Here is a 19,528-nt window from a genome sequence, read left to right on the forward strand (position 1 = left end):
TTTTTAAAATGGCGGCTATAAGGTCATGAATAAGCTTTGACCTACAGACACACACTTTTCCCAATATTTGAAAACACCTGACATTTCTGATTAACTTTCATTAAGAAATTTTTTTCCTAATACGTAGCAGCGATAGTATATTATTCATCAGATTGCAAAAAGCAGAAGGCGTGAAGTTTGAATTACCTTGTACATTATCAGTGGCGTAGCAAATTTGAACAGGTATTTGAAATGTGTTAAAATACAGATCAATAGGATAAATAGTAACAACGCATATTGAAGATTTTCCTGAGCGTCATCGCAAAAATTGAAAAAATAAACATGAATGATCATCAAAACCTTGAGAATTTACATATAAAGTGCTTCGGGAAGAACTTGTATTACTAATGAATTCGATAAATGCTGTAAGCATTTTATTTAAACAAACCACAATAATAATGTGGCGATAATAGGAACCCCTTTCTTTGTCCATTAGTATGAGTATCAGTAGTTTTGTGCAAATACCGTAGACGTGTGTAGACGCTAATTAAAATCAATGTATTTTTAGGTAGCCGCAATAATAGAAAGAATAGAACGTTTAAATAAAACCTCATTTTTCTGGAAATGATTAATTACACTGATTATTATAGTCAATTTATTAAATAAATCGCAATTATAAAAGAAAACAAGTTTAGGTGATCTACTCTAAGGTATTGTAAAATATGTACAGTTTTTCTTTGCTAACTACAAAATGAGACAGTAAAAAATAATTTTAAAAAATATATATATCTATAGAATTTAACTTTTAAAGCTGAGGTTATTTTCACCTAGGAAAACAAGTTCATAGAGGAAATTATATTTGCTTACTGGCCCAATCGATTTTAATACTGCCCCTTTAAATAAAACTTACAACAAGATCTCATATAATATAAAAGCCTCCGTTTTAGCAATCATGTCAATATTTTTCCCTCTTTCAGCAAATAAGTACAAGTTGATCTATAGCTGACCTATAACTATAAAACTGATATGACTACGTTATGTTGGTTGTTCCCACGTTCAGTTTTTAACTAAAAAGATACCCTCAATCGTTTTAATTTTTTTTCTTAAAAAGAAGTAGGTATCAATTGAGTTAAATAATTGTTCTCAGAAGGTACAGCTTAGTTTAAGCTTGGAATTTTTAACGTTACGCCCAAGCAGGTACATCGACTGTGAAGTAAGTAATAAAATTAGAAAATGCAAATTATCGAGAAAATCTCCATTGCCGTCATACCATTGGTTGCTATTGATTATTACAGATAGATAGATGAATGAAATCGAACATAAATAACGACAAAATAAAGTAAATAATTGAAGAAATTAAACAAAAAATTAGATGTGGTTTTGAAATGTCAGTCATGCGGTAAAAATGGATAAAAAACTTGCCGATTTTTGGAAGGAGTGTGGGAGTGAGGTTGATAAAATGAATATAAGGAAATAATTGTCTTAACTTCATGTTTTGCAGATATGAGACGCAGTACAGTAATTAAATGTTTGTATGTTTAACATTTTAGATCCAAGTTATATTTAGGTGTTATTGCAAAATATCTTTACGTGCGCCAAAATGATTTTGTGAATGTACTAGACGTTTAAGATTTTTAGATTATGGAATCACAGTTAGAACCACTAACTGTGCGGAACTGAAATGCAGAAGATGAAGACATGTTGATCTGATTTATACTAGTCTCTACACTTTTCAAGCTCAACTTACCATTAAAAGGGAGGAAGGGGCGGAATTTTTATGAAACACCCTGTATATAATAATATTGTAGGTAACTATAGTAATTCTTACGAATATAAAATATCCATGTAAACAAACCAAACGCGTGATCGCTAACTTGGTCTTCGCTCATTGGTCGGTTGTGTCCTATGAACGATCGATATTTCAAAAGGCCGAGAGCGTTTTACAGAATAGAACTTGCATCGATATGAAAAGTATTTATTGCGCGCGCATAATCGAATATAAAGTAAACTCTTTAATCGTGTAATATACAGGACATCACTGAACGAACATTTTTGAAATACACTGGACCCGGCTAAATTCTAGTGCTCGGTAGTTTCAAAATTTATTTAAAAAAATTTTCATTGTAACAGCAGGCTGATTGCGGCTCTGTTGAATATTCTCGCCTTGAACGGATCAAATGCAAGTGACAGGTATTTGTTTACATGGATATTATATATGCCTAAGAAACTATAGATAATTTTGTCTCAAAACAGATCTAATACTGTTTTTACAAAAATGCCAAGTTATTTAAGTAAGCGCCAAATTAGCAACGTGCTGTTAACTTTAACTGAAAGGTCATTCCTAAAGAAACATTGAAACAGAATATATACATATACACACATGTATTGATCAGATTTTTGGTTTCAATGGAAAGTGACTTCGGGTTAAAGCACATTAATAATTTGGCTCTATTTAAAAATCGAATGCATTAATCCGTTTTACATATAAAGCCATCTCACCCTCTCATGTTTACGAGTATTGTTATGTTGGCCGGTGGCACAACAGAGACGACAATACTAGCAATGAAAATGTATGATTATGTAGCGTTCATAAATGAGAATCTAACAAACTTTTTTGCACCAATTTCGACGCGTGCATTCCTTTCGTCGACCGAATGTACTTCCTATTCAAGCCCATTTGATTTTGTAAATTAGAGCGGATTAAATAACTTAAGACTTCGGTATTTTTGTGAAAGATTTATATCCTATCACTCAATCACCTAGGTACCTCAGGTTATTTCTTTAAAATTCTGCATCAATAAGCTATATAATGGTCATGTTCAGCCGAGTTAACAGCTGAGCTAGGTTCGTAACTGTTTGAAATTTGGAGCAAAACATTTACGTCAGCCCCCGTGTAAACCCATTTGTTCGGTAGCGGGTCATTCGGCGAAAATTCCAATAGTTGCACAACTTTTGACTCTGTTGTATCCAGTCAATGTAAAATACTATGCAATATACATTGATTAACAATTTCGCCGCCATGGATTGGAGTTTTATTTACCAAAAATTGTATATACGATGGGATATCTAATTTTTTTTAAGAACATTTCGTGTACCTTTATCTCGTAACAGAGTCCAGCGAATGACCATATTAAGTCCAACATCTGCTGACAAATATAACTATATGTATATTCGAGTAATGTTCTTTCTACACTTATTCCTTACATATATGGGAGATATTTCCGAAGAGATAAATTACATCTTCAGAAATATAAATGTGACAGTGTACCTGAGGGTTTTAATGAGTGTTTCAATTGTTAATTCAGGTTCAACAAATTTATTCAATAAAATTAAACCAATGATATGGTGAGGCTCTACTGAATCAGAGTTGAAGCGATATTGACATACCTATTAACAGTCAAAATTTTAATAAAGGATCCAAAACCATCTGAAGTACAGACGCGTAGCAAATGAAGCATAAAATTTAGATCTAACACACCAAGACAAAACCATCACCTATGGTTATTTTTTGTTTAAAAAAAGCCTTAGTTAAAACATTGTTTCTATATTTCGTTGTTGCAAAGTCGCAATAATCTATTCTATAAAAATTCAAATTCACACAAACATCGATGAAATCCTCCAAATATACGAAAACCCGATATAGGGATACGTATCAATGTGTGAATTTTGTGAATCCGAAGGGTATTTTTCCTTTCCTGGTATACTGTTCTAATGTGTACAGACGTGACCAGTGAAATCAGTATAACAAATGTTAACATTTTTTATTTCTGCTTCTAGTTAATATTATGAAGAGAGGAAGAATTAATTACCCATTAAGTTCGATAATGCTGTGTGTCATGAAATAAATATGTTCTATGTGTCTGAGACCGGTTGTTCATTTTTTTTTTGGGAGCAACCTTTCACACAGTAGCTGACGCTGTTGTTGTGGTGGAATTGCATACTATTCTTAGTTAAAACTAACTAGGAATAACATTTATCATTTACTAAGGGTTCAGACAAAAACCTATCTTGACGTTTTGGTGATTAAAATTTCGAGGAAAAAAGATGCGACAATTGTTTCTAGAAAAAAAAAAGCTTTCAGTAATACAGGGACCCAGCGCTGCAAAACCTGAACTAACCTGAATGTTTCATTGCCACAAATCCGAGAATAATAATGAATTAAGCTCCAATAAAATTATGACCAGTACGACCTATATGCGTTCAGGTAATATTTAATAGGTATATTTCTTCATTACAATGGTGAGTCTAACTACCTTTAATAGTGTCAGATATTCCACCATTTTTACTCTCCTGAGAACTTAGCTCGTATGTGAAAATACCGACCTAAATTATTGCACATCCTTAATACTTGAACACAGGAAATATAAGGCAGTAGAGCTGCAAAGTCGAAATCAACTAATACCAGACCACAACGTCATCACACAAGTAGAGAACGCAATTAATTCTTTCTCAGTCAGGATTCGCACTACAGCAATAAGCTAAAGCGAAACACGAAATTTTTAAACGTGTCTAAGCGGATGACGAGGTAGCCTGCAGCCGGTTTCTTGAAATTTCGAATCGATGTCGATTGTGATTTGATTAATTTTAATTGTTTTCTTAATTTGCCCAATTCCTATTTTATAATTAAACAATTAAATTTGATAAATTAACAATCATCGTTGATTCAAGATTTGAAAAATTAGATTACAAGTTTTAAGTCCAGATGTAAACAGAGTGTTGTTTTCATAGGCAAAATTAGGCCATAGTACCGACCCTAAATTGATTTCGTCACTGAGGTGATCATGTGGATTTTCAACCGAATAGATCTGAGAATGGGAATTAAAAAAATATATACTCGTTATAGCAGCTTTCGTAGCAAGCAATCATTTCGGTTTTAGCGCCAATAGTACCTTCAAGGTGGAATTATTTACAATTTTGTATTACAAAATTTTCTTAAATTAAACTTAGCTATCACAAGAAGAGATTCAGTTTTGGAATTGTAGTAAAAGACATAAAGCGTTTCCAGATATATCAAATTCCATAACAAATACAGTTGCAAAAACTGGTTATTAAAATCGTGAGGTAATATTTTTGGAACACTCCATTGAATCGAACAATAATTTTTATTGTAAAGTTAATATTAAAATCGAAGAAAACTATGATAAATCAGGAACTTTGTATTACACATTCCAAAACTGATCTATATTCTAGTAGGACGCCAACACGCTGGCGTTCGTAGGAACCACCACCGAATGGTGCCCAGCAGTGTGAATCAGGTGACTGCCTTGCACCAAGCTACCATTGGTCGGTTGCTGCTGTTGCGGCTGATTAACTTGTGATAATTGTTGCAAGTTAGATTGGGTCTGATTTTGTTGTTGTTGCTGCTGCTGCTGCTGTTGTTGTTGAACTGCTATACATTGTTATGCTAATTTGCTTTCATGTGATAAACTTTATTGAATAATGAATTGTTATGTAAAACTGAGATGCACGGAAAAGATATTTCAGAACATAAGAAACTCAAGACAGGGAAATATGAAAATATTGGGGTATTTAAAATACTTTCTAAAAAGCTGACTTATTGAAAAAGACCACGCAAAACAAATATTTGTTATTTATAGTTATTTTTCTTCCCATTATCTTCAGACAACTACTTTTTCATAATATGTTTTCATTCGATATATGTATCACCGCTTATCAAAAGTGAACACATACCTTGCGCCTGTTCATTCATCTCAGCTTTTTCACGATCCAACGCATGTTTCTTGGTATGGCGCAGCAAGTTGCCCTTTTCGGCGAATGACTTTCCGCACTCTGAGCAGTTGAAAGGTTTCTCGCCACCATGTGATCGTCGATGCGAGACCAAGTGACCTTTACACATAAAATCTTTGCCGCATAAATCACATCTGAACGGACGTTCAGCTTGTTGACCCTTTGTGTGCGATCGTTGATGGAAAAGAAGATTACCTGAAAGTAATATGTTGAGCAATTCTTTAAACAATTGGGACTATTATGTAGTTATAATCTTAAGAGTGTCATTTTCTGGGTTCGATCGGCTATTAAATTTCTCTGTGTAGTTTAAAGTCACTAACCCAAGAAAATATATAATATTTAGGCTTTTAACTACCTTTAAGAGGAAACGATTTTCCGCACTCGTTACACGAAAATGGCCTTTCACCGGTGTGCGACCTCATATGAATCAGCAGGTGTTCCTTCCTAGTGAAGGGTTTCGAACACACGTTGCAACAATGTGGCGTTTCACCGGTATGCTGCCTCAAATGATTCGTCAAATGTTCCTTACGTGTAAACGTTTTTTGACAAAATTCACATCGATGCGGAGATTCACCTAGAAATAATAGTTGCTTTTAGAATTTTATTATCGCGTGGATTGAAAAATAACTAGTAAAAAGAAATAATTAAATATTTAAAGTACTATATTGCTCTAGAAGGTGGTACAAGAAACAAGTCTTAATAACAAAGTTACAATGTTTTTTCAATAACTTATACGTACCTGTATGAATACGAACATGATTCGTCAAATGCTCCTTCCTAGTGAAGGATTTGGCACAGAAATGGCACTTATGTGGTGACTCTCCAGTGTGCTGTCGAATGTGATTATTCAGATGTTCTTTTCTCGTGAATGACTTGGTACAATAAGTGCACTTGTGCGGAGACTCGCCGGTATGTTGTCGAATATGGTTCACTAAATGATCTTTGCGGGTGAATGCTTTCGGGCAGTAGGTGCATTTAAAAGGAGTTTCACCTGCAAGACAACATGAAATGTCACAATCAGAGGCATATACTATAGTGGAGATCCCATGTATCAAATTTCTTGCATCCGAATGAAACATATTCGTTCCTAGATTACTTCGGGTTAAATTTTTTTTTTTGGAACAACAAACCTTAATATCATATCGTACTTTGCTATCCAAGGACAATAATTCACAATCATTGTTGAAAATATTTCAGAACAGTAGGGGAATTTAATAAACATACCTGTATGCTGTCGTACGTGATTGGTTAAATGCTCCTTCCTTGTAAACGATTTGTTACAATACATGCAACGATGGGGAGACTCTCCCGTATGTTGTCTAACGTGGTTAAGCAGATGCTCTTTTCTGGTGAATGTTTTCGAGCAAAAATCACATCTATGCGGAGTCTCGCCCGTGTGCCACATGATATGATTGGTAAAGTGTTCTTTTCTCGTGAACGCTTTTCCGCAAATCTCGCACCTGAATGGTGTATCATTGGTGTGGCTTCTCATGTGATTAGCTAGATGTTCCTTCCTGGTGTACTTTTTGCCACAAATGGTGCAACAGTGAGGTGTTTCCCCAGTGTGCCACATCACATGATTCATAAAGTGTTCTTTTCGTGTGAAAGATTTTTTACAAATCTCGCACCTAAAAAAGATATTATCACAATACATCCAATATAAGTTATTTATTAAATGGCAGTAATTCAATCGTGGCTACATGTTTGTGTTTCTACAATCAAGGATAAAAAATACATTTGTGTTTCTAAAGGGGAGCGCAAAACAATTATTTTACAAAGAAGTTTACTTGCACACTTAGTGTGTAAAGTGATTTAATGGATAACATGTACTTTCTTGTGCTGCTGTAATTATTTAAGTTCGTAGAATTCATGAAGAAGTCGTATTACCATTACTTATAATTGCCATATAAGAGATATACCTAGATATACTATTAGACTTAGCGGTCAAGTTCAACAGAGTAAACAGTTACATCATTTTTACTGAACTTTATATATAGAGATAAGAAATTTGTATCAAATATGATTTCAAATCTCTGAGACAGTATTTGCATTCGATTTATTTTAAAATATAGCGTAGCAGATACCTACTAAACAGAAATCATAAGTTACAGTACTATTGACTCTGCCGAATCCCTCCATTTTTTAAATATTTTTGAAGCTTTTTCTTATAATCTCACATTATTCCTTAAATTTACCATAGATTCTTTTAGTAATTGCTCCAAAAATAAATTATCAAGAATTTTCTTTCTCAATAAGCCACAATATATCACTTTGCTCTTTTAATATACAAGGACACTATTAAGTCTCGCTTCTAACCTATGAGGAGTTTCCCCAGTATGTTTTCTGACATGATTCACCATATGCTCCTTTCGCGTAAAATTTTTGCCGCAAAACTGACAGCGATAAGGAGTGTCGCCTGTATGACACCTCATATGGTTTTCCAGATGTTCTTTGCGGGCAAACGTCTTCCCACAAGTAGTACAACCATACGGCTTGTCCGCAGAATGTCGTTTCATGTGCCTTTCCAAAGTAGGAGCATTTGCAAACACGTGAAAGCAAATGGTACAGGTGAACATGCTGCCACCAAGATGGCACTTGCCGTGACGAGACAACTCGGTGCTGTTTGGAAAAGCCTTGCCACATACCTAATTATTAATTCGTAATTAAAAATTGCAATGAGATTTTTTGGTTTCTCAAACTTAAATAAAATCTTACCTGACAAGTAAAGGGTTTCTTCTCGTTATGATACCTTCTGTGAACAATTAACTGATACCGAAACTGAAATGATTTCAAACACAAATCACACTGATGACTCCCAGTTATAACGGACGTGGTATTGTTCTCATTGTGCTGCACTGCTGGCACATTTTGATGTTCCTGCTCATCTTTAGTAATTATGGTAACATTTGAAGTGTTCTGAGGTTGCATATTAATTGTGGTAGTATTGGTGGCAGTATGTCCTTGACTATTGCTGACTTCAGCTGAAATTGGAATATACTTTAAAAAAAAGCTCTTTATTAACTTCCAATATCATACTTTGGTTCTGAAGTTTTCCAAAAATTTCGTGATATGCTAGAAGTTGGTTCAAATCATCAACATTTACTTTGTACATGTTTTGAACCATTTCAACCCCCAGAGTTTTGGCCAGATCCTGTTCCTGCATATTCGTTTGAATTTTCACTACAACATCAGAGCGTTTAATTTTAGTATCTTCCTAGAGGATGTGTACCAACTCACCAATACTCCCATCCATAGTACGAACATCCATAACACTCCCCTTGACTTCTTGCAGCCCCAATTGAGCATTAGTCAAAAATTTGCATTGGACAGATTTCTCTTCTTTCACCATTTCTATATTTTCAGTGAGATTGCTTTGTTGTTCTGCATGTGGTTGATGCTGCTGCAGAGCATGCTGGGTTTGGTTTTGTTCTAATGAATTCTCCATTCTCACCTGTAATATGCAACAATACTTATCTACATGGTTTCCAACATTCAAGAGTACCTAATACATTTATGGAAACTTTTCTGTTCCTTATTGAAATTATTACATATTATTGTTTGAAATTGACTATCTTTTTGATAATCTGACATACTATATATAATATAATAAATTATTATATGTATATCAATTATGTACCATAACATTGTCCAGCACTTGCTGCACCTGTTGAGCTTGCAGTTGATGTAGTTGCTGCACTGTCAACACCTGAGCATTAATCTGAGATTCATTTAGCTGCATCTGGGCAGCCTGGATTTGTGCTGCCAAAATGTCCTTATTATGTTTGTCAGTGTTCTCATCAATCACAGACACCATATTGTCCTGGTTAACTTGAACTTGCACTAGATTTTGTTGGTTATGGCTTGGCTGTGAATTAGAAATCTAAAAGCAACACCTTTATCCTGGTATTTCTTTCCTAGAAATGAAACTCTAATTACCCTTACTTCACCTCTACTCATCTGCTGTGCATGATCAACATGATGAGTTGGCTGTTGCTGTGACATAGTCTGAGCATTTTCCAAATGAATGGTCCCAGTTGGTATACCAATGGTACCTTGAGATGTTGCAATGCTGGTAACTGGGATCTGGGCGTGTTGTTGAAGCAACAATTGTGGATCTGCCTGCAACACACCAGCTGCATGCTGGCTTAGGACCGTTTCCTACAACCAACAGTCATTAGCATGACTTTAAAGTATAAATATTCTTGACCAACTTGGGTAAGCTTTCCTTGATTGTCCCTTCCAGTTCCAGATAAACCATAGACTGACACTTGTGGAATTGGGCCAGGCAAAAGGTTAGTGAGCACCCAATATTTTGCAACACTACTCAGTGCCACTGCATTCAGTGCAGTCGTATTTACCCGGAGGTCAGTGGGTATTGTTGTCGCATTTTGTCTTTGAGATGAAACCTGACATATATCCAAATACTATAGTAAATATATTCAATATAAAATTATTTAATTATAAATGTATATTTAAGACACTATAAGAAATACCTGTATTGAAATTTCTACTTCCTATAACATTATCACAATTTATTTAATTTTTAACTTTCAAGGACCATTCTATACATGGGGAATATATGAATAAAAAAATGTGTCATTGTACCTGCTGAAAATTTAATAGTAACCCATGGGCGGGTCATTAAAACTTTGCAAGATATAAGGAATACAAATATTCATGACAAAAACTTTGAATAATCAAAGATAATTATCAAAACTAAGAAAGTCATTTCTCAAAAAGGATAAAAACCAAAATAGTACTTCACAAGATATTTATGCAAGATAGAATTCAGAATTAGGCTCCAATATTTGTTTCAAATGTTAACATCAATAAATTGTATGTATGCCATATATGTTGGAACTTAATTCATTATTTACTGCTGAAATGCACCAATGTAGAAATTAAGTTTAAGCTTGAACTTAACTATGACATACATTGAGTAAACAAAATTTGTTTCAGATTTCTTCTTCATTAGAAATTTTTCTATGCACTGCTTAGATTTGGATTGGTTTTACTGGTGTTATACAGGGTTTAATATTTCTTACCTATTATATTGTATATAATGGATAAAAGATTTTATGATCATTTGTTGAAATTTTCCTGTAGGAGTATGACTTCATAACTAAAATTAATTGGATAGGTACAATGAAATTTATCTAAGTCCATTTGGGAATTAGAACTTGACATCATTTAGACTACCACCAGGCACCACTTTAGAGATAGTCAGGGGTCAGGGTGAAGTAAAGGGGGAATGGAAATCAAAACAAATGAAGCCGCATGTCAAGTTGTCCCAATTATGATTTTTAACTTTTAAACAACTTTTACCTCATTGCTCGAATTTCCTCCATGGATAGTTTGAATGGTATTTTGGCTGTCGTTATTCATTGATGGATTGTCGAAAATCCGTAATCGGAATCGCCAAAATTAAATGCCCACCAACAAACTATAGACATGGCATGGCCGTCTTCACACAAACAGCAGGGGGACGCGAGAGGTAGCCATTTCAAAACTTATCAACTCGATTCTATAAAATTTAACAACTCACAAACACTCGTGGATTTGAAAATTTCTTCTAAAACCACCGCCTGAATACGCTTCACCCTTTTTCAGTAGAACTGTATCACATAAATTAATATTAAAACTAAAATTTCACGTAAACTCTGGAGCTGAAGTGGGGCGCCGCAAAGTTATAAACACCGAAATTCAACATGGCGGATTCTGACATTGCGTGATCTGTTTTTTTTATATACTTTTCCTTCTTATTTTTTTTAAATATTGGATTAAAAAGCTAAGTTTCCGAAAAGTCATACTAAGTAGAAGCCGTGATAAAGTTAAGAGCTTCAAAAGATATTTTACATGGGGAGCATGAAATAATTTTAAACATTTCATCTCTGCACCTTCCGTCCAATTTGCCAGAACTGACAACTGACAAATCGATAATAACTTCCAGCCAATCCCATCCATAGTATCAAGCCGCGAAAATTCAAATGTTTTGTAATATATACATTTTTCTATTTGAAATTCCCATGGTTTCTCATTTTCAAGGAAAGAATTAAGCTAATAATAATGCTTTGTGAAGAGGAACAATGTGCCAAATATGGAACATTGACATACTTATATTATAACTACATGACTATTTTCTTATCCTTGTTTAATGCCAAGTCCGCATTTAACAAAAACTCTGCTATTAGTATCTTCAACAGAAAAAATACACCTATGTTTTCATAGCACCTTTGTAAGCTCTGTACCAAAGACTACTCGTAACGTTTCCTATGTAAATGAAACAATTAAATTAGAATATTTTCTTTATTTCATTTATGCAAATTATGCGCTAGGTACAATATAGAACGTAAGACCAACTGTGCGACCAGTTGATCACATTTTTAAAATCTCACCCTCGTTTGGTACTCAGTACGTACAATGGATCAGTTTTTTACCGTTTACCCACAGATTTTACATCGACGATCTCAGAAAAATCGGCGAAAAGTAAACTAATTTAGTAACTGGGACAACCCAAATTTTTGATATGAATTATGTTTACAAACGTACGTCTAAACTACGTAATTATTATTTCCTCCGATATACAACAATAATGTTTATTGCATTTTTCTTTTCCGAATTTAAAATATCTCTTTGCGAACTCACGCAATCTGTGAGCAAAGCATAAAAACTAATCTAAAACAAATAATATGTACAGATTTGTTTGCGATAGTGGCAGTGACCTATTCTTAAATAATCAATCAACGAATCCACTTGCTCGACTAATGTATGTCCTTTGCGGACAAGTTCGACCTGTTACAATCGAAACGCTTGATGTTGGAAAGGCAAAAATACAGCTACTCATCTATTTGGCGACGCTAAATGTATTCCGGCTCTGGCAATATTAATTTTATAATTAATTACTACGGTTTTAGAAAGTTATACATCATAGGACGGATGGGTAGAAATCATTCAAACTGTTTCGCAAAAAATTCTTTCGAAAAAAGCCCGCCAAACTGTAGTAAAAACGAGGTACCAAAGAACGGATTCAGTAGTCCGTTGTGGGACTTGACAGAGCTCTTGTTTAATCGCGAAATACAGTAATATACACCTTAGGTACAAAATATGGCCAAAATTGTGCTTTGTATCTGTACATGCGTGGACGCGATAATTGCTTTTTTCAAATGAAAATGGGGACGTGACTTTAACTGCTTTAGCTTAATTAAAGCCGTATTTTTGCCATCGAAGAAGAGGTGTTTAGGCACAACACAGGCACACGCAACTTCCCATCCTAATAGCTATGGAATACCTCCGTCCACAATTCTTTGTGCGATTATTTTTTATTCAAAAGTCAAAAATACTGGCTAACAGAACAGCTCATAGCTCAATTTATAGGTACTTATATATTCCTTGGTCTGCTGCTAGTGCTTGGCAATAAAGGCACCAATCAGACCGACTTTTTGGGCAAATTACAATGACAGACCCCTTGCAGCGGAAAGGGAAAAATTTATGTTACAGTTCGTGCATTGGGTATTTACCAAGGGTACTTTTAGATTCTTCAGTGCTTCGATAAAACTTACTCGTCTTCGGTGCTCAGTAAATGCGAAATCAAGCGAAAGCTGCGGTTTTCGTGAACATTAATTGATAATTGATTATCTTGAAAAGCCCTATAGGAACTCTGATCGTGTCATTGCAACGCAGTCCATTACACGCGTAATATTGGAAACGCTCAACAGTGCCTCAGATATTTACAAACTAACAATTGTTATAAACATAAGTACAATCGCTTCAACAATACCAATAAACGTTTTATTTAAGTGGGGGAATGTAAAAAATGCAAGTAAGAAAACCATGTAACACTTATTTACAAATTCGTGTCCTAATAAGTTACAAAACATTTTAGGAAATGTGTAATGGGGCACATGGTGAAACGTTCAGGAGGCGAAGTTTGCTGTGGAAGTGGAGGATTTCTAAATATACAGTGTATCACCAGATAGGAAAAGACCCTTGTAAAAGATATACAACTTTCAATTTAAATTTAGATTTTTGGGGTCTAGATTTCAATAGTTTTCACAAAAGATCAGTTTTGAAAAATCAAAAGGAGCCGTGCTAGAAATAAAAAAAAAGTGTTTCTGTAAATTGAAATACTTTTTATGCGGTAAATATGACTAAGTTGTGCTATGTAAAAATTATAGGTTTTTGTTATATTTTCCGTAATAGTCTGAACGATATCTCAAAAGCAATTGCACAATTGAATTATAACTTGCACTATTTACGCACATCCAATTGCACACCAATGCCAATAATTTACCGCACCCATTAGGTTAATAACTATTCACTATCTAGGCGGCAAAAACCTTTAACTTCCACTTATCTAATTTGCAGTGATTGAAACAAATGTAAAGCTTTACAGCCTATTATGTGTCATTAAAGGATCACATTGTTAATTATTTGACCAAAATAAGTTTGTTGAAGATTTCTGGCACGTTTGATTTTTCAAAATTATATAAGAAATTATACTGTAAGCCAGCGGGCTTGAATTCCAAAAACTCTAAATTTAAACAAGATTTATTCCAGGGACACACTGTAATTAGTTGGTTTTTAACCGAAATTTTAAGAATAATTTCTATTTACATCAACTTTGCTTCAATGTGTGGTTTTTTTCTCCCGAACCCTTTACCGGCTGACATCCACACTTCTTAACAACACTCTCTTGTCTCAGACCTAAAATTGATGTGTACATCTACTAAGTTGCTTATAAATCTCTGTTGTAAATCTAAACACACTAATAAATTGTTTTTCATCGCTTTACGGTTTTAACAAAAAAGCATTATACTTAAGGTAGGTACGCGTTTTCAACAGGGTCACGGATTTTGAAATGAAAAACGTAGGAAAACGTTGCCGCAACACGGAATTCTCATTATCCTGTACATTTGGCAATATTTTCCTGATGTTTATAACAGAGGACTTTTTCCGCTTCGTCAGTAATACGATTCGTCTGACTCATTGAGCTAAAGGCATTTATTTGAAAGGATAATTCAATTGTTTAAAGTCCATCTCATGTAATGTTTTTCTAGCTACAGTCTACTCTAACTATAACTAGTTCTTCGATTTGAAATAATGCACTAAAAACCGTGTGAATAACAATGTGCGACATTCAAAAGTGGAAATATTCCTTTCACGCATGCGTAAAACCTAATTTTTTGTTATCGCAAACGAGGTTCAAATTAAATGTTAAATTAATTTTATACCCTGTTCGTGTTGAAACTAAACAACACTATAGAAGAAATGTACTGAAGCTAAAATCAAACGGGCTCTAAAATCAGAATAGATTTGAACGAACTCGGTTGGGGCAAAGGAAGACAGACACATTAGTTCATAACGACATACACGTACACTCTTTGTACAAAACCCGTAATAACACTATGTAATTATTTACATGACGAAAGATTGTTAAAAATGTTTATAATGAATTTCGGCTATAAAGAAGATATAGCGAGATGCTCCGCCACTAATAATCATTGACAGAACTCCTTGCATTTGTAACAATCTCATGATCAATTCAAGTAGTGTCATAACCTTGATTCTAATTTTATTACTATACATTTTCTTTTTGCAAGGATAGTGAAGCTCGTTGACAATAATAATACCTAAAAATTATGTTGCTCTTTCTTCGTGGCGCAAGCATAAAAACTAAAACCCATCTGGTCAATTCCTTTTTTTTAAAGAGGTGATTGCAATAGATTTTCCGGTCAAAAGAGATGCTAAGGATATTTTCATTAGTCACCTTATAATAATTACTTGTAAATGTAGGTACTCTTGATTCAAATGCACAGCACCTAAATACCACAAAATAATGGTTTCAAAAGGCCAATGTCGAAATGGGCAAAATTGTAAAGACTTTTAAGTCTTAAATAAAAAAGTAAATAATTAAACTTTGTCATTTTCTAATAAATTCTAAAAACATACACACAAAGAGTTCCAAATTCTACTTACAACATGAGCATCTATGTGGTTGTCGCATTTAAAGTCAAATTTGGGGCTCCTCTACGGTGTGGAATATATTTTTGTTATTTCACTTATTGTTTAAAATCATAAAAATAAAAATCTCTACAGTACATAGAGATTTCTTCATAAATAAAAACAACAACTAATCAAATAATAAAAATAACCCTAAACAATCTATACATACCCTAAGTACCAAAAAATATGATACAATGTACAACTATGTACATATTGTCGTTAGGTATATTTGGTTTTAGTCTTTCGGAGACCGTAGATAGGAACTCGGGACCATCCTCAGTGCTTTGACAGAGAATGCCCCGAGTGCTTTCCCTAACTGCTCGTACTTGCCATGGGGCTGACGGGACTCAGAGGGGTGCAATTGGCATCGCGCAGACACCCGTTAAGGGTGATCAGTAATTTGCGGGAGCCCGCGTGGTCCCGGTGTTCGCACAGCCAGACGCCCTGCCACGTGCCGAGGTTGAGTCTCCCCTCGGTTATCGGGATGGTCAGCGAGGAGCCCAGGAAGCATGCTTTGACATGGGCTGGCTGTCAAATCAAATATAGCTTTAAAGTTCCCAATTAAACAATTGAGAAGTTTATCTATATAAACTTGTGTGTGAGGCGTTATTCTTAAAGATAATAACAACTTACCATGTCATCTGGTCCCTCACAGGAATGTCTATAAGGTAAACCTTCAGGAACAATTTTGTTTAGCATCATTTCCATGTCATCCCTCACATCAGGATCCCAACTTTCATTTAGGGCTAAACTTGCACTAGTGTGTAATACTAAAAAAAAAGTAAATTCTGGCATTTTGCATTCTGTACTACTTCAAGAGTGTAATGAAAAACCAAAGATTGGACAAACCAAGCTGTTTTGTCAAAAACGTTGTATGTGTCATATCACCACCTTCAAGGTGGAATTTGTGGTATATTTCAGAACAATTCAAAGTAGTTTCTTATGAAGGAAATAATTCTATATTAATTCTTTAATGGTACTTGGGAATACTTTTTTTGTATAAAACTTAAACTTAAAAAAAAAGAAATGGCCTGAAGGTTTCATGGGCAACTAGGACTGTCCATGGTCAATTTCTTGGTTACTTTTTACTCTTACTTTGAAATCAGAATTCATATAAATCACATGTCTCTAATTTTACAGGAGGAATATCCTGCAACAAATGTTTTAAAATTTTGTTTAAGAGACAAGATGAAAATTGATGCGTGCATTATTTTGTGGGAATATAAAAACAATCTGATTCAATTAATTAGATATTTAAAGCAATTGCTTTAATTTAAATATGGAATGAAATATTTAGCCACATATGGGTTGTAGGCAACTCCATGTGTTTCAGTTAATAAAAAAATATTCTATTGTACAATTAAAGGGATACAATGTTTGTATTAAAATCATTGTTAAGATGTGGTTTTTCTACTTTTCTGGGTCTCAACCACTATAAAGTACTACAAAAATAAAATCAAGATAAAATTAATGTTCTCATTATTTATTAATAACATACACATATACCTTCAATATCAGATATTAATATTCATTAATGTGAAGTTAATATACCAATGCCATAAATGCCGACCTCTGGATTTGAAGTCTATAAATTACCAAACTTTGGCCAAACTGAACCAAAGATAATTGATATCCCAATGGTGGAATTCATCAAATGGACATCCTGTATATTTTAAATCTTAATAAATGAACACTGGCACAATTCATATGACGATTAATTAACCCAAATAACTTTTCAAAAAAATCCAATGCAGTTTCACTTAAAAGCAGAAAAACAAAATCCAGTTTGTGCTGGTTATATCAGGGGTTATATCTTATAGGAAGTTCTAGAAGACTTGACTTAAAAATAGCTATGCTCAATGCTACATCGAGATGTAATTCATTTGTCTCAATTGACTTTAAATACCTCGGTAATACTTGATTTAAATTATTTAAAACAGAATAATTACATATGTGAGTGTGTGAATGAACAACCTACTACAGGACCTACTAGCTCAGTGGGTCATGCATGTCATGTCAGGAGGTGACCTCAAAGAAGGCAAACACATAGGAAAGTTCAGTTTTAATAAGTTATTGGATTTCTATTGTAATAAAGAAATCAATCAGTTTAAGTCCTAAAAGGATTATATCCCGTGTTGTCTACCATTTATCAACAAAACTTAAACATTTTTGTGAGGAAAGGGCGAATTCTGTCAAAGCAGTGGTAAAGGCAACTTACTTTGTACGTGACAGAGCCCCATTGCGAACTGGGACAGTTCGGGGATCTGCCTCAAAATTTCTTCGGTCACTAAATGCACTCCCCTGTGTTGCGGCCTCAGGTTTATCTTTTTTTGAAACCAGGCTGAATTGGTTTGGATTATTCTGGCCGAAGAAGCCATGTTTGACTTGCCACTGCCGCTGTCGGTCGCCAGTTTGAACGTCTTTTCTGGGGCAGCGATCACAAATAATCAAACAGCACTGATACACTTGGAAACAGCAAGTTCATTATTATCATGAGCAATTCATTTAAGAATTTTTTGTATTTGATCCTTTACAAGAAAAATAAAAAAAGTTACAAGAACCTTCCTTTTCCTAACCGCAGTGTGAGCGGTTCGTTTTCTGATGATTTGACACTTCGGTCACCGCCGGCCATCTTCGGGCGGGTGCGGACTCGAGTGCGGGATATTTAAAATGATCCAGCGGGAACATTATATCGGTTTTACAATTTTTAACATGTACTTGCCATTATTCCAACGAAAATCCTTCAACGGCTAACTGCATACAGTAAACAATCGCTCAAGTGATCTGTTAAGCTGAGGAAAACACAATCGACTTGCAATGAAATCATGATTCGATCGAAATCATGAACAAACTGCTGCTAATGGCTTAGGCAAGTACCCGACAACTATCGTATAGGCAGCCACTTATACAGGTCTGTCATTTAAATTCGAAAATCTTTTACATATTTGGTAGCTATTGAAAGCACGTTCCTTTCTCGTCTCCGTTAACGGTATATAGTTTATAATAAAAAAAACTGCTTCTTTACTTAAATAGCAACAATACGTGAAGGATTCGATTTATTATATATATTTATTGTATGATGAAAAGCTCAATTCAAAATGTAAAATAGGTTCGTAATAGGATATGGACTTAAGGAAACTGAAAATACATACAACTATAAAGCTAAATAATTGTTATTAATTCACACATTCCATGTCAGCAAACAAAAATGGGTGTGTAACTTAATTACGGTTAGCCACGGGGGTGCGGCACCGGCCTGGATAATACTCACACGAATTTGCGGTCATTCAAGACCTTCACGTCCCTTGTGTTTGTTTCGTGCCTGCTTCGGCTTTTAAATATTTAGAGAATAGTAAAAAATGTCTTTGGCGACCTTTGAAGCGAACCCCAACAGTGATAACGAGCCCTGGATCGAAAGGCCTGCATTCCAGGAACAGAAATTTAGAATTAGAAACTGGCATTTAATGTTTATTTGTTTTTGCTCTTTCGGCATTTTGAGTAAGTTCGCCTCTATGGATAATTTAAGCCCCAAACGTGTAGGATTAAGTTTTTTCAAACGCTTTTGTTCGATATCCTCTTCAATAAATAAAATGCAAGTTTCCAAAATACTAATTTTTCGAAAAACATCCCGTATCTATAATGCCAAGATGGCAGGGCAATGCTATTGCAAAAACAACAATTGCCTAGTCTATACTCCATGTTTTAATAATAGTTTAATTTAATTATTAATTGAAAAGTATAACCTGGGCATTAGTCTTATGAAATAATTGAGATATCCGATAATACAAGGAAAAATAGG

At 34.4% G+C, this 19,528-nt stretch overlaps 2 protein-coding genes across 4 annotated transcripts; both read right to left on the reverse strand.

The window, feature by feature from the left end:
* Positions 1-617: 617 nt before the first annotated feature.
* On the reverse strand, positions 618-11,555 carry LOC136340248 (zinc finger protein 665-like). 3 transcript variants are annotated; one of them, XM_066284162.1, is made up of 13 exons: positions 11,053-11,555; positions 9,939-10,133; positions 9,670-9,885; positions 9,365-9,607; positions 8,965-9,178; positions 8,764-8,907; positions 8,443-8,708; positions 8,044-8,372; positions 6,952-7,355; positions 6,467-6,718; positions 6,083-6,301; positions 5,671-5,922; positions 618-5,368 (listed from the first exon to the last, which is right to left on the reverse strand). In XM_066284162.1, the coding sequence occupies exons 1-13, from the start codon at positions 11,110-11,112 to the stop codon at positions 5,166-5,168; spliced, it is 2,997 nt and encodes a 998-aa protein (XP_066140259.1). In that variant the 5' UTR covers positions 11,113-11,555; the 3' UTR covers positions 618-5,165. The 3 variants fall into 3 exon arrangements, with proteins under 3 accessions (XP_066140259.1, XP_066140258.1, XP_066140257.1); XM_066284161.1 differs by having other exon boundaries at positions 618-5,365; positions 9,664-9,885; XM_066284160.1 differs by having other exon boundaries at positions 9,664-9,885; positions 11,053-11,554.
* A 464-nt stretch (positions 11,556-12,019) lies between these two features.
* LOC136340413 (UPF0047 protein YjbQ) lies at positions 12,020-18,349 on the reverse strand. The gene is made up of 3 exons (XM_066284472.1): positions 17,948-18,349; positions 16,363-16,499; positions 12,020-16,257 (listed from the first exon to the last, which is right to left on the reverse strand). The coding sequence occupies exons 1-3, from the start codon at positions 18,105-18,107 to the stop codon at positions 16,042-16,044; spliced, it is 513 nt and encodes a 170-aa protein (XP_066140569.1). The 5' UTR covers positions 18,108-18,349; the 3' UTR covers positions 12,020-16,041.
* Positions 18,350-19,528: the final 1,179 nt, after the last annotated feature.

This window comes from Euwallacea fornicatus, chromosome 7, assembly GCF_040115645.1.
Source record: "Euwallacea fornicatus isolate EFF26 chromosome 7, ASM4011564v1, whole genome shotgun sequence".
NCBI lineage: Eukaryota > Metazoa > Arthropoda > Insecta > Coleoptera > Curculionidae > Euwallacea > Euwallacea fornicatus.

Bases quoted from the DNA above. Each gene is read 5' to 3' on its own strand.
- LOC136340413 (XM_066284472.1), bottom strand. From the start codon at position 18,107: ATGGCTTCTTCGGCCAGAATAATCCAAACCAATTCAGCCTGGTTTCAA. The intron at 16,500-17,947 runs GTAAGTTGCCTT...CTTTTTTTTTAG, and splicing joins GGGGCTCTGTCACGTACAAA to TATTACACACTAGTGCAAGT. The intron at 16,258-16,362 runs GTAAGTTGTTAT...TTGATTTGACAG, and splicing joins GTGAGGGACCAGATGACATG to CCAGCCCATGTCAAAGCATG.
- LOC136340248 (XM_066284160.1), bottom strand. From the start codon at position 11,112: ATGAATAACGACAGCCAAAATACCATTCAAACTATCCATGGAGGAAAT. The intron at 8,709-8,763 runs GTATGATATTGG...TTCCAATTTCAG, and splicing joins TGGAAAACTTCAGAACCAAA to CTGAAGTCAGCAATAGTCAA. The intron at 7,356-8,043 runs GTTAGAAGCGAG...TATCTTTTTTAG, and splicing joins ACTGGGGAAACTCCTCATAG to GTGCGAGATTTGTAAAAAAT.